Here is a 13,511-nt window from a genome sequence, read left to right on the forward strand (position 1 = left end):
TGGCCTAATTTTCTTGCTGCTTGAAATTGGGATCCTCGGCTCTTTGAATCATATGATATTTTTAGGCCCATTGATAAACTTGCTCTTTCCGCTGTATGCACTTTTCAAGGCAGCGAAAGCAGCTATCTCTTAACAGGGAGACTGAGTGAGCAGGGAGAGCTCAGAGTTTTTACCAATCTTCAGGGGTGTGATTGAACTGGCAGACACCACAACTGAGGATCTCAGATTTGGATTATTATTGAATGCAAGTGCCAAGAACCTCAAATCTATTTCTTAGGCAGAATGCAGCTAATTTGGGATTTGAGGGGATGTATCCATCCCTACTGAGTTAAAGTAGTGGAAAGTTCAAACCCTGTATTTGTTTTCAGTACTAAGATTCCACACTGCAACGTATGTAATAAGAATGCATGAAAACATCCCTGAACAAATGCAAAGTACATTTGCCTCGCCACTAAATAATCACGAAAAAAAAGATGAGAAAGGTCTCTTAGGTTAGAGGATTAGAGTTCCTAGGCAGACTTGACCCAGGTATATCTTCAACTAAAAATTAACCATGGAATGTGGTTGGATACCTCCATGGAGCAATTATCCCTGGTTAATATTCAAAGACCAACAAAGGTCCGTATAGTTAAAGCCATGGTTTTCCCAGTAGTGATGTATGGAAGTGAGAGCTGGACCATAAAGAAGGCTGATCGCCGAAGAATTGATGCTTTTGAATTATGGTGCTGGAGGAGACTCTTGAGAGTCACATGGACTGCAAGAAGATCAAATGCATCCATTCTTAAGGAAATCAGACCTGAGTGCTCACTGGAAGGACAGATCGTGAAGTTGAGGCTCCAATACTTTGGCCACCTCATGAGAAGAGAAGACTCCCTGGAAAAGACCCTGATGTTGGGAAAGATGGAGGGCACAAGGAGAAGGGGACGACAGAGGACGAGATGGTTGGATAGTGTTCTCGAAGCTACAAACATGAGTTTGACCAAACTGCAGGAGGCAGTGGAAGACAGGAGTGCCTGGCGTGCTCTGGTCCATGGGGTCACGAAGAGTCGGACACGACTAAACGACTAAACAACAACAACAATATTCAAAGGTTCATCGCTAACTTACTATTTTTCATTTTTTACTTTTAAGCTTCTGCAACGGTTTCTATTTCTTCTGTCAGTGTTTGAGAGCCATCCTTCAAACTGATGATGATTGAAGAGCCAAAAAACTGTTCCTGAACTATTCTCTGCTCCTCTCCTCTCCTTCCCCAATCAGTCACAATCATCACACTTTTCTCCTGTTTGTTCATCATTCAGCAGCCCCCTTCTCATGAAAGAATTTCCATTGCAGCTGTTTTGCCTGCTTGTCTGTATCGGTGCCAACCGCCATGGAAACACAACAGACTTGTTTAACTTGTACTCATAACATGCTCACAACACCCAGATCGTTCCCCACTTTTCAGTTTCTATGCAATATTTCAACCACAAAGCGGTGCTATTGTGAAAGCTAACAATTACCAAAAAGAGAATTGTGATTAGTCTTGTAAGCATCAGGGCTACGTATATATGAACCCAAATAGTTTCATTCTAGCCAACCATTCACCACCTCAACACTTCAGACACCTAGTGTTACATTGCGACATTGCCACATCACATTATTTCGACAACGTTTAATTACCAATTAATTTAAATACTTGGTGGTGTCCATTTTCCTAACCTCAAATTCTCACTATCTGATCCTCTGTCATTCGGAAGCCATGCTGTTTATATTTCCAGCTGGTTCCATATCAGGGAGAATCTCTGGCAACTGCCCTCAAGATTTATATTTATACTATTTCTCCTGTATGTCCTCATCTTAAGCCATAGGATTTATATATATATATATAGGATACACAATCAGATGACAGTGTACCAAAATCAATGGCTATAACAGAAGATGTGGAAGATATTTCTTTCAATTCACTATCCAGGAAAAAAATTGAAATGCAAACAAAAGCCCACTAAATTTCAGGGAAAGAAGAATGGAGAGATGGCAAGTTTTTGTCGTTTTCTTAAAGCAACTCCCCACCTACATTAAATCCACCAACTCTTATCTGCCCTCAGAAGGGGAAAGATGAACACTGCTTTGTACATCAGTTTCATGGTCATTGGAGGCTAGGTCACCTATTATGAGGAGTTGTGGGCAATTATTGCTCTCACTGCAGCAGCGCCAAGACTAGCACTTTACTCTTCCCCCCAGAAGTCAACGACAACTATTCAATTTTATGGGTGAATTTGAAACAGGTGCATCTAGGGACTCCATGTGTGGAAGCAATGATTCTTCACCATCAACTTTGTTGGACTGGTCATGTTGTGAGGATGCCTGATCATTGTCTTCCAAAGCAGTTACTCTATTCTGAACTTAAAAATGGAAAGCGTAATGCTGGTGGTCAACAAAAGAGGTTTAAAGACTGCCTCGAGGCAAATCTTAAAAAATGTAGTATAAACACCCACAACGGGGAAGCACTGGCCTGCGAGAGCTCCAGTTGGAGAACAGCCTTTACCAAAGGCATCATGGACTTTGAAGAAAACTCGAACTCAGAACGCAAGGGAGAAACGTGCTAAGAGGAAGGCACACTTGGCACATCCACACCGTGATCGACTCCCGCCCGGAAACCAATGTCCCCACTGTGGAAGGATGTGTGGGTCCAGAATTTGGCCTCCACAGTCACTTACGGACTCATTGTTAAAACCGTGTTTATGGAAGACAATCTTATTCGGCTACGAGTGATCACCAAAGAAGAAGCAGCAGCATACTAAACAAGCAGCCTGCCCTGAGTTACCCAAACAGTGGAGTCTGCTCCTATCTTTAGATCCCTGTCCTGCCCACCCCCCCAAATTCTTGCAATTGATTTTTTTAGCATCTTATTAAAATGTTGGTCTTGCTTCAAATATTTCTGCAGCTTGCAAAGCAATCTTTCAAAATGCTGTAGACCCACACCTTTCAAAACTGTTTGTAAAACAAAATAACACGAAAGATTCTTAGTGAGAGGAACTTTTGGGAGGAACCCAAGCAGTAAGGCATTTCTTTTCATTTATAGCCCAGGAAACAGGAAACACGGGTTGTCTCCCTTTTGCAGAGTTGTGAAGAGAGACCCTGCCTCCCCCACCCCCACCCAGGGATGCATATTTGGCAAGATTAGGTGTTGCGTCTCAAATTACAAGGCGTTGATCGCAGGAGGCCACAGGCACCAGTGGAGAATGGCAGGAACCTTTCCAGTTGCGAACAATGCAAGTTGCTGGGAGCCAGCCTCTCTGCAGGCTCATTGATTTGGGGGCTTCTCTTTACTGCCTTCCCTTATGCTTGGACTGAGATTGCACAGGTGGCCACAGTTTCCCAGGCTGTGAGCACGTGCCGAATGGCTAACCCTTTGGCTGTTCATATTTCCCAGGACAAGAGCTGCTTTTAATTCTAGCATTTTCTGCAGGAGTGAGCTGTTGCGAGCATTACATTTTTGCTCCAAGCGAACCATATATATTTTTTTAAAAAAAGTTGTTATTAATATTATTATTATTATGACTACATTCTGGATGGAAGATGCAAAGTGTTGAGTGGATAAATTTCCGTACAGACTGGAGGATAAGCAGAGAACGACAGAAGAATAAGTTTACTTAAGAAGCATCGGCGAAGGAAGATTTCCTCCTCCGTGAAAGTCAACCCAAGCGGTGAAAATGATGATGATGATGAGGCAGGTACAATGTGTAAAAATATGGAGCGTAAACATTAATTCATTAATAGGGGAATATATATATATATATATATACTAGATATATGCATGATTTATTATATGTGTGTGCAATTTCTGATTGATATATGAATTATATTCAGTGTGTGTTTTGCAAAGTCTCAAAGATGGTGATTGTCAGAGTGTGACCTTCATTTTCAAAGGACATTTGTCACACCTTGGGCTGTAGAAATGAGAAATAACTCTTGTGACAGAGTCATTTCTGACACTGGGCATCCTAAAACCTTAAGGATGAACCAACATTCACCTGTTTGATATCCATCTGAGGGGGGGGGGGGTGCTGAGAAGCTGGGGCTGCACATGAAGCAGACTGGACTGATATAATGCTCAGCAGTAGAATGAGCTACGGTGTCATGCTACAGATTTGGGGTGGCATTTTCAAATGTTCCCTATATAAAAAATTTCCCTGACAATAGAAAACTGGCATAAAGCTTTTAGCCCAGATGTTTGCCTGCTGTGCTGGTGTTTGTTTCCATGGTGTTTGTAGCATAGGGAAACAATAATAATAATTAAAAAAAGTCCTCCATCTGAACTGGTGGAGTCCTTTTTACCATCTCATAATCCCCTGCATGTGCAGATGTGAACAACCACCTAAGCGAAACTATTTTAAGCCTAAACAAAAAAATTCCTTCCAGTAGCACCTTAAAGACCAACTAAGTTAGGTCTTTAAGGTGCTACTGGAAGGAATTTTTTTGTTTTGACTATCGCAGACCAACACGGCTACCTATCTGTATTTTAAGCCTGTTGCTTATGAAAAGTGCAAAAGTATAGGCAAGGAAATTAAACGGAAGGGGAGACAGAAAAGATCTACTGACAGTTTGCTTAGACAATATATTATTGCAATAGCCATAGCACTCTCAGTGTACTTGAAAGGGTAGAGATAAGACTAAAAGACTGATCTCTCTCATGAGGAGTCTACAATCTAAATGGTAAAGAAATGGATAAAAGTTTTTCATGGAAGAAGGAAGGAAAGTATGCTGATCCACATTATTCTGTAAGGATGCAAAGCGCACAAACTTTCTGTAGCATCAACATTTGGGTGGGAAAGTTTGCTCAGAACAAATCGTCCTCTGTGACCTCAAAGATGTTGGTTGTAACTTGCTCTTCACGTTCTATTTTAATCTGGCTGAGGAAAGAGCACGCGCACACACACACACACTCACACTCTCATACCCGATGATTTAAGCATGTATAAATTTAGAGGGAGAATTAAAGAGGCATGCAAGCTAAAATTACCATCTCCATTCTTAGTGAGCTAGTGAGATAAATTCAAGGGAAAATGAGGTGCAAAGTGGCCTTTGCTATTGATGCTGAGGAATTCACTCCTTTTGCACACACCATTTTCATAATGGGTTCACCTACATATGAAACCTTGAACATTTGCCTAGTTTTGGTGAAATATGTATTAGTAGAATTCATTTGACTTATAGGCATTAACAAAAGGAGAAAAAGCAAGCCACCAGAAGCTGAAATCTGATTTGTAAGAGAGAGTGAGAAATTTCCAGTATTCCTCTCACCCCTCACCCCCAATATTTTGAATGCCTTTATATGATATGTACAGAATCTACCAATTTGCAGCCTCCCTGTGCATTTTTGTAGATGCAGGTAAGTCACTGTCAATATAGAGATGTTAAGGCTGCAATCCTATACCCACTAAAATGGACCCAAACTCCATTTAATCTGATGGGACCGTTTTGAGTAGACGTGGTATAGGACTGTTAGTGGCATCTCTTCTGAAAATTAACAGTGCAAATCTAAGCATGCCTACTGAGAATTCGGTAGGGCTTTCTGCCAGGTAAACGGGCTCAGGATTGCAGCCTCAACGCTTGAAAGCCATGCTAATAATTCCAGGCTGCAGTGCAAGTCAGTTCCGGGTAGCCTTGCACGCGCGGGAGATGGGCCTCTAGGCTGCCATCCTGCACGCACTTACCTAGGTGCAAGTCTCCTGGGACACAGTGGGGATTGCTTCCGAGGAAACGCACCGCACGTTTTCCCCCCGGCTCATGCCAACTCCACTTCCCATCCTTGTAAAACATGCCAGTCGAGGGCTTGAAATTACTTTTAATGCCCGGGAGCGCAAGAGGAGCATCCAAATGCTGCCCCTCCCTCCCTCCGTCCCCAAAAGCAGCCTGAGAAAGAAAACTTCGCCCCGAGAGTTTCTTGCTAGGGGCCGGCGCCGGAGGAGTGCGCGGCAGCCAAGGGGTTAAGGCGGCGAGCCATCTGGCGGAGCGGGTTTCTTATAGCCGCGCAGATTCAGGTTCGCGGGCGCAGAGGTTGCAGCTCGTCTCTCGGCTCGGAGCCGTGCAAGTTGCGGGGGGGCCCCTGCTGCTGCTGCTGCTGCTGCTGCCGGCGGGCGAGCGAGCACGCCTCTCCAAGGGCCGGATCCTGCGCAGCCAGCTCGCTCTCTTCATGTCGGCTTCCCTGCAAACGGCCCCGCGGATGCCATGCTCACTTCTGCCACGGTAAGGGGACGGGGGTCGCGGGAGGGAGGGAGGGAGGCGAGGAGGGGGTCGAAACACCCCCCCCCATCCCATCCCCTCGGCCCGATGAGGTTGGGCCTCCCTCGGGCACGGGGCTTGCCTACTCGCGAGTAAAAGCCACGCCGGACTCGCAGTGTCCGCGCGCGGGGCTGCCCAGGTTGGGGAGCTGGGTCCTCTTCCGAGGGAAAGCGGGATGTACGCGAGGAAGTCTGGGGGGGGGTCCCCTGGATTCCCCCCCCCCCAGCTTTGGAGGAGACCTCGAGCAAGCTCGGTTCCTAACAAAAGCAGGCGGGGAAGGAAGACGCGCGCGGGGGATTCCCCCCCCGGCCACCCCCCTCCCCGTCTCTGTTACTCCAGGTAACTCCGATTCCCGCGGCCCCTTCCAGGTGTGGGTCGTCTCCTCCCTCCCCTTTCTCGAAGGCGGGGACACCCCCCCCCAAAAAAAAAACAGTCCCGCGTGGCGCAAATCATTCTCCTCTCCGGGAAATCAAAGGCAGGCTTTGCGCGGCCGCGGGTCGGCGGAGTGCGCCCCGTCCTGTGCGCGGGTGCGGAGGGGGAAGAGCCCCCCGTCGGGGCGCCCAAGGGAAAGCGCGCGAGAGGAGCCTCCGCCTTCCTCCTCCTCCTCCTCCTGCAAAGTCGTCGAGTTTCTCGGGAGCTTCTTCGGGAGACGCTCAGCCCGATGGCTTGCGGGCAGGGAGAGGCGGCGAGAGGCGAGCGCAATCCTGACATGGTTTGGATACTTTTCAGATCCAGCCCTTTAATCCTCCCCGTTAAAATAAAACTAGGAAAGGGCGAAAGTTGGTCTGGATCTCGAAATAGCCGCGAGATGGAGAGAAGAGCGGGGAGACTGGGGGGGACGGGACGGACAGACGGACGGCAGGATTTGGGTTTGAATGAAGTTTGCTGGCGGGCGGCTTCCTCGGTCACTTTGCGCGCAGCTATTTGGAGAGGCGAGCAGGATTCCCCGCGCCTGCGAAGCGGAGCCTGCGCGCTGCGCCCGCGAGCTCCCTCGCGGTATAGCAGGGGCGAGGCGCGTGCGGGAGAGTCGGACTCGATGGAGGATCTTAGGTAGGCTGTATCTCCAGAGAAGTCTTTCACACACCCCCCACCGCCCCCAGCATCCAGGCAGTTGGGGAGACCACGTGCGTGCAAGAAAATGCAAGCTTTGCGAAAACAATTTTTTAAAACAAACACACACATTCCAGGGATCCAGCTGCATTGTTGCAAAACCACAATAATGCAACGTAATCTGCAATCTCTAAACACGCCTCTTAGGGAAGAAGCGGCAATTTGGAAGGGCAGTAAACCCTTTTATAGCCTGAAGTATTTCAGGATATGTGTGTATGTGTTTCTGTATGTTGAATCTCTTCCCCGCCCCCCCTAGAAATAAAATCAAAATTCTCTGCGCATTAAAAAAAAATGGCACACCTGGGAAAAGATTAGGCTGAATCCTGTTCCCTCACCTGCTCCTTTTCTCTCTCTCTCCCACACACGTTTTTGTGTGTGTACAGGTCTGGTTTTCTTGTTTCTGGCAAGCTTTTGCTTCCTGTCTGGAGCGGTGCTGTCCCGACTCCTGGAGTCTACTGACCTCATTATCATTATACTACCTGCAGAAAGTAAATAAGGTTGGGTTGTGGTGTCTGCCCCAGCTGATGGTAGCCTAAAGTCAGGAAGACAGTGGCAGGAAACTACAGGTGGAACCCAGATTCTTGCTGTAGTTGGGGCTGGCATGGAAGCAAAGTGAAATTGGAGAGGTATGGTGCAAATCTGGTCTAGAGCATAGCTGTCAACTTACAGATTTGAAAATATGGGACCAGCAGCCTCGAAAATAAGGGACCAGCAGCCAAAATAAGGGATCAACAATTTGATAAAATACATATTTTGTTGCATGCAAATGGCTTTAGATACCTATTAGGTCCATAAATCACCATATAGCATATATTCAACACAAAAAAACCAGCAACAATTTGTTGTTGACAAAGGACAGCTGGACATAGAAAGGGCCCCATTACCTTCTGTAGCTTATTTAAGGGACATCATCAATAAGGGACAGCAGCGGGACATGGCGCTGGGATAAGGGACTGTCCCGCCAAATAAGGGACGCTTGACAGCTATGGTCTGGAGGTTAAAGTGAGCAGGTGTGCTCACTGGCATCCAACATACAGGAGGGACACACTTTCAGACTCGAATGTTTTGACACTGCTGAGAATGCTACCAAGGGAGGTTGTGGCACTTCCAAGAGGTTCTTGCGCGGAGCGTATCTTAATGTCCCTCCTTAATGTTCAGTGCGAAGACAAGCCACAGTTGTGTGCTAATGAGGGACAGCTTTCCCTGGGCATTAGTTCTGAGAGCAGGAGGGAAGGTGGGGGTGTGGGAAGGCTAGGATACGGAGGAAGGGTGGTCTTCTTTGTAGTAAAAGCACTTAAAAGATCTGTGCAAATTTCCCTTAGGCGTGGGGAACGAACAATGAAAGGAATGGTCCACACTTGTAAGTGGAAGAAAACATTGAATGGAAAGAGAAGGTAAAGGCAACTGGGGAACAAAGGTTGCTCGCGTGATATATAGTGTTAGGTTCTAGTACTGAAAAGACCTTTTTTTATTTATAAACACTTACTCGCTAATCCTTTGTTCCCCACTAATATGCAGAATAATCTCCCCTTGTTCCTTGAGTATGCTCTGGAAGCATATAAACCGGTTATTATCCTGATTGCATTTCAACAGTGTGGTTAAAGCAGGTATGAGTTAATACTTTCTGTGGCTGCATACGCATAGTAACATTTAGATATTAACTTGAATTTTAAGTTTCTTGGGTGTATGTAGCTATATATGCACACAATAATATAAATATGCAAATAATAAAAGTTATTTATTACTATGTAAATAATATGACAGCTTTTAGTAGCCACCAAAAAGAAAGCCTTCAAGACCCGATTTATGCTTACAGAAAAGCCCAGTGTAGCCTTCTGGGACTGCAGCACTCTCTCTCTCTCTCTCTCTCTCTCTCTCTGTGTGTGTGTGTTTGTAGCCCCAACTCCACACAAAGCTAGTAAAAAAGAAAAAGACTGCACTAGATAAATTGACAGACTGTCATGTCTCCCTGACATACCATTAGTTTTCCAGAAGCAGGACATTATTTTGGACGTAGGGAAACGTTCATTCTTGTGATTCTCTCACTTAAGTTCTGAAGTGGCATAGTCTTGGGAGGATCTGGAATTCTGAAGTGGCATAGTCTTTTTCCTGAAGATCTGGAAAACCCTGGGGGAAAAGTGTCATGGTACCTTGGAAAATAGCAGGCATATTGTGTTCTTTCATGCAGTGACCTATTTCATCAGGTAATCCCATTATATTGAAATTGCAGTGAATTGATTTGCAGACTTGCGTTGGGGTTTGCTGGAGGATAAAACCAGGCAAGGAATAATATTGAAGTTAGAGGCCTGCAATGCACCTCACTGCTAATCCTAATGGCAACATTGCTATATCAGTCTGAGAGCCCTTGTAGTATGGTGTCTAAAGACTTGAATGGCAGAGACCTGGGTCCAAATTTCCAGTTGGCTACCAAGCTTACTGGATGACCGTAGGTAGGTTGCTATTTCTCAGGCTAACCTACCTCATGAAGGGACGCGGGTGGCACTGTGGGTAAAAGCCTCAGCGCCTAGGGCTTGCCGATCGAAAGGTCGGCGGTTCGAATCCCCGCGGCGGGGTGCGCTCCCATTGTTCGGTCCCAGCGCCTGCCAACCTAGCAGTTCGAAAGCACCCCCGGGTGCAAGTAGATAAATAGGGACCGCTTACTAGCGAGAAGGTAAACGGTGTTCCGTGTGCGGCTCTGGCTCGCCAGAGCAGCGATGTCACGCTGGCCACGTGACCCGGAAGTGTCTCCAGACAGCACTGGCCCCCGGCCTCTTGAGTGAGATGGGCGCACAACCCTAGAGTCTGTCAAGACTGGCCCGTACGGGCAGGGGTACCTTTACCTTTACCTTTAACCTACCTCATAATATTGTTATACAGTCATACCTCAGGTTACAAACACTCTGGGTTGCACGTTTTTGGGTTGTGGACCGCGCCAAACCTGGAAGTACCGGAAGGGGTTACTTCCAGGTTTTGGCGCATGCGCAGAAGCGCCGAATTGCATCACGCGCATGCGCAGACGCGGCGCTTCAGGCTGCGAACGCTGTGGGTTGCGAACGCGCCTCCCGCATGGATCACGTTTGCAACCAGAGGTATGATTGTAATGGATTCTCTGGAGAAATGATGGACAAGAGGCTGTTTGCAGGTGACCTGTGTTCAGAGGGACACACAAGGCTGCAAATGGCATTGTGTTGTAAGATGCTTGTGGTAATAATACAGGGCATAAGAAAAGTATATGGTGGTACCGTAGTTGATATCTGAGGATATAGGCCAGCTGCAGTTGCTTGTAGAGATGGTGAATTCTGGCAAAGTGTGGCAATAGAACAAGGAATAATGTATTGCTTCACCATGGAAGTATCTTTTAATATATTTGCGAAGGAAGTTTGTTTGGTGATAAACAATCACTAGTACTGGAGAAGAACAAAGGGCCAAATGGAAACTTGGACTGGTATTTAATAAGGGAGAAAACATGAGGTAAACTGGCTATGATGTCAGAATATTTTCCCATCATAATGTGAAGGTAGAGAAAACTGTGATGTTTAAGTGCAAAGAACTGCCTTGAGGGAACAGACTGTCCATGTAGTTGAGCATTCTGTTTCTAACACTGACCAGTCAGATGCTTCAAGGAAGATGATTGCCATTTTACCCCCTGCATTTGGTACTCAAAAGAAGGCCACTGCTTCTCAACATGGAGATTCAGAGTTAGGTATCAGAGTTGTCAATGAAAGTTGCATCTTCCGTGAATTTTGTCCAGTTCTTTTTGTAAAGCCATTCAAAGCAGAAGTCATCTGTCTGACAGTTAAGATGGCAAGGAACCATGTTCCCAACAGGATCACTAGTGTGGGAAGAAGCCATCGTCGTAGATCATCATAGAATTGTAGAGTTGCAAGGGACCCTGAGAGTCATCTAGTCCAACCTTCTGCATCTGGTCCACAGCAATTCCTTGGTGGGCTCAAGTTACCAAGTTTCTGGTTAACAGCCAGACACACTGACCCATTGCGCCACAGAGATCTGAATGGAAGCAGCTTGTACGCTGTTGTTGGTAACATATGAATTGCCCCAAATTTTTCATGACAGATTTGTGTGAGTGATAAAGTAGAATATTAAAATTTCACTGCAGTGTGCTTCATTGAGCATTTAACACATCTGACATCTGTATACAAAATAGCTCAAAGAAGTGATTTGTGTGTTGGACTAGGACTGGGGAGACACAGTTCAGATTTCCACTGGCCAGTGATGCTCACAGGGTGTGAGTATGAGTCTGTAACTCTCTCTGGCAGCTTCATCTAACTCACAGGGTTGTTGTGAAGATAAACTATAGAGGTAGGGACAACCATGTATGCTGCATACAAACATAATACAGTGGTACCTCGGGTTACATATGCTTCAGGTTACATACGCTTCAGGTTACAGACTCCACTAACCCAGAAATAGTGCTTCAGGTTAAGAACTTTGCTTCAGGATGAGAACAGAAATTGTGCTTCAGCGGTGCGGCGGCAGCAGCAGGAGGCCCCATTAGCTAAAGCGGTGCTTCAGGTTAAGAACAGTTTCAGGTTAAGTACGGACCTCCGGAACGAATTAAGTACTTAACCCGAGGTACCACTGTAAAAACAAATTAGGCATTTGGTAGCCTGGGTAGTAGATGGTGAACTAGAAGCTAATAGCTAGACATTATATTTACTATCTCAGCCAGCTGAAATTGGAGGGACAGGAATGTTTTGTAGGCAAAAGGAGTCAAATTTCATGGAAAGATGCACAAAGCCCACTTGAGAAGTTTTGCTCATCCTGTTAAAATGCTCCAGGCTCCCCTCAAAATCCCTTCAGTTGCTTTGCTTGAATCCAGCCCCTGCAGTTCATATCAGAACTTGCTTCATTGGCAGCCATAGTTTTCTATACAGGAGGAGCAGGTACTGGGTTTGAGGCACGAAGCTAAGGCAGTAATAACTGAAGGGTCTGGCCTAAAGGTCTGCCGCCATCTTGCATATATCCACTGTGCTGCTGGTCAGAATGGGGAGCCCCAGAACAGCATTGACCCTCACTCTCCTTGCAGTGATGTTGTCCCAAGGGAGCCATGGTATTCTGTGAGGCAGCTTGCGTTGCAGCTGACTGGTGCAGTGGAGTCCCAGAAGCATCCTCACTTTCCCAAAAGCGCTTGAGCTTGGATTGAATGGAAGAGAGAGCAGGACATTAAGAGACAGTATTACGTGAGCTGTCTTGAAGATGCAAGGAGAATGCCTGCCTATTTCCAGGGTGGGGTGAGGTTGGGGCAGAGCATAATACTGTAAGAGTTCACCATGTGTTATCAGGAACAAGAATCCAAACCACCCAAGTGAAAATGTGCAACTCTGTTTTCTTGATTTTGTTGTTTAGTCGTGTCCGACTCTTTGTGACCCCATGGACCAGAGCACACCAGGCACTCCTGTCTTCCACTGCCTCCCGCAGTTTAGTCAAACTCATGTTGGTAGCTTCGAGAACACTGTCCAACCATCTCGTCCTCTGTCGTCCCCTTCTCCTTGTGCCCTCCATCTTTCCCAACATCAGGTTCTTTTCCAGGGAGTCTTCTCTTCTCATGAGGTGGCCAAAGTATTGGAGCCTCAGCTTCAGGATCTGTCCTTCCAGTGAGCACTCAGGGCTGATTTCCTTCAAAATGGATAGGTTTGATCTTCTTGCAGTCCATGGGACTCTCAAGAGTCTCCTCCAGCACCAGAATTCAAAAGCATCAATTCTTTGGTGATCAGCCTTCTTTATGGTCCAATTAACCTGCAGATTTATGCTTGGAACCTGCTAGTTCAGACCAGCGTGGCGTTATTAACAACAGACCACTCAATAGGCTGCTGGGAGAGATTCACAATGTATTTTGAGGGCAAAATTCCCCAGATCTGTGCCAATCTGGAAGCCACAGCTAATTGATGTCCTTGGAGCACTGACTAGTTATAGTCTGTGGTATCAGTTTCGGTTGTTGCGGATGCTTGCAGAAGTAAGGTCATATAGAAGCCCTTTTGATCCCTTCCCATAATGGTAGATGAAATCTAGTAGGGATTGATTGATTGATTGATTGATTGAATGGATGGGTCTGTGGTTTAGTTCAGGCATAGCAAACTTGGCCCTTCAGATGTTTTGGGACTACAGTTCCCATCATC

The 13,511-nt window shown here is 46.2% G+C and overlaps 1 protein-coding gene across 3 annotated transcripts in view; it reads left to right on the top strand.

The window, feature by feature from the left end:
• Nucleotides 1-5,939: 5,939 nt before the first annotated feature.
• NTF3 (neurotrophin 3) overlaps nt 5,940-13,511 on the top strand; it is a 62,094-nt gene continuing 54,522 nt past the window's right edge. The window contains exon 1 of one of the 3 annotated variants that reach the window (XM_077930741.1): nt 5,940-6,228. Coding sequence is in view for 2 of the 3 variants with exons in the window: in XM_028728779.2 (XP_028584612.2) it covers nt 6,926-6,976 (51 nt within the window). In the remaining variant the exon portion in view is untranslated. Of the gene's footprint in view, nt 6,229-6,875; nt 6,977-13,511 lie in introns of those variants that run through there. The other 2 variants (XM_077930740.1, XM_028728779.2) reach the window with 2 other exon arrangements.

The sequence above is a fragment of the Podarcis muralis genome, chromosome 6 (assembly GCF_964188315.1).
Source record: "Podarcis muralis chromosome 6, rPodMur119.hap1.1, whole genome shotgun sequence".
Lineage (NCBI taxonomy): Eukaryota > Metazoa > Chordata > Lepidosauria > Squamata > Lacertidae > Podarcis > Podarcis muralis.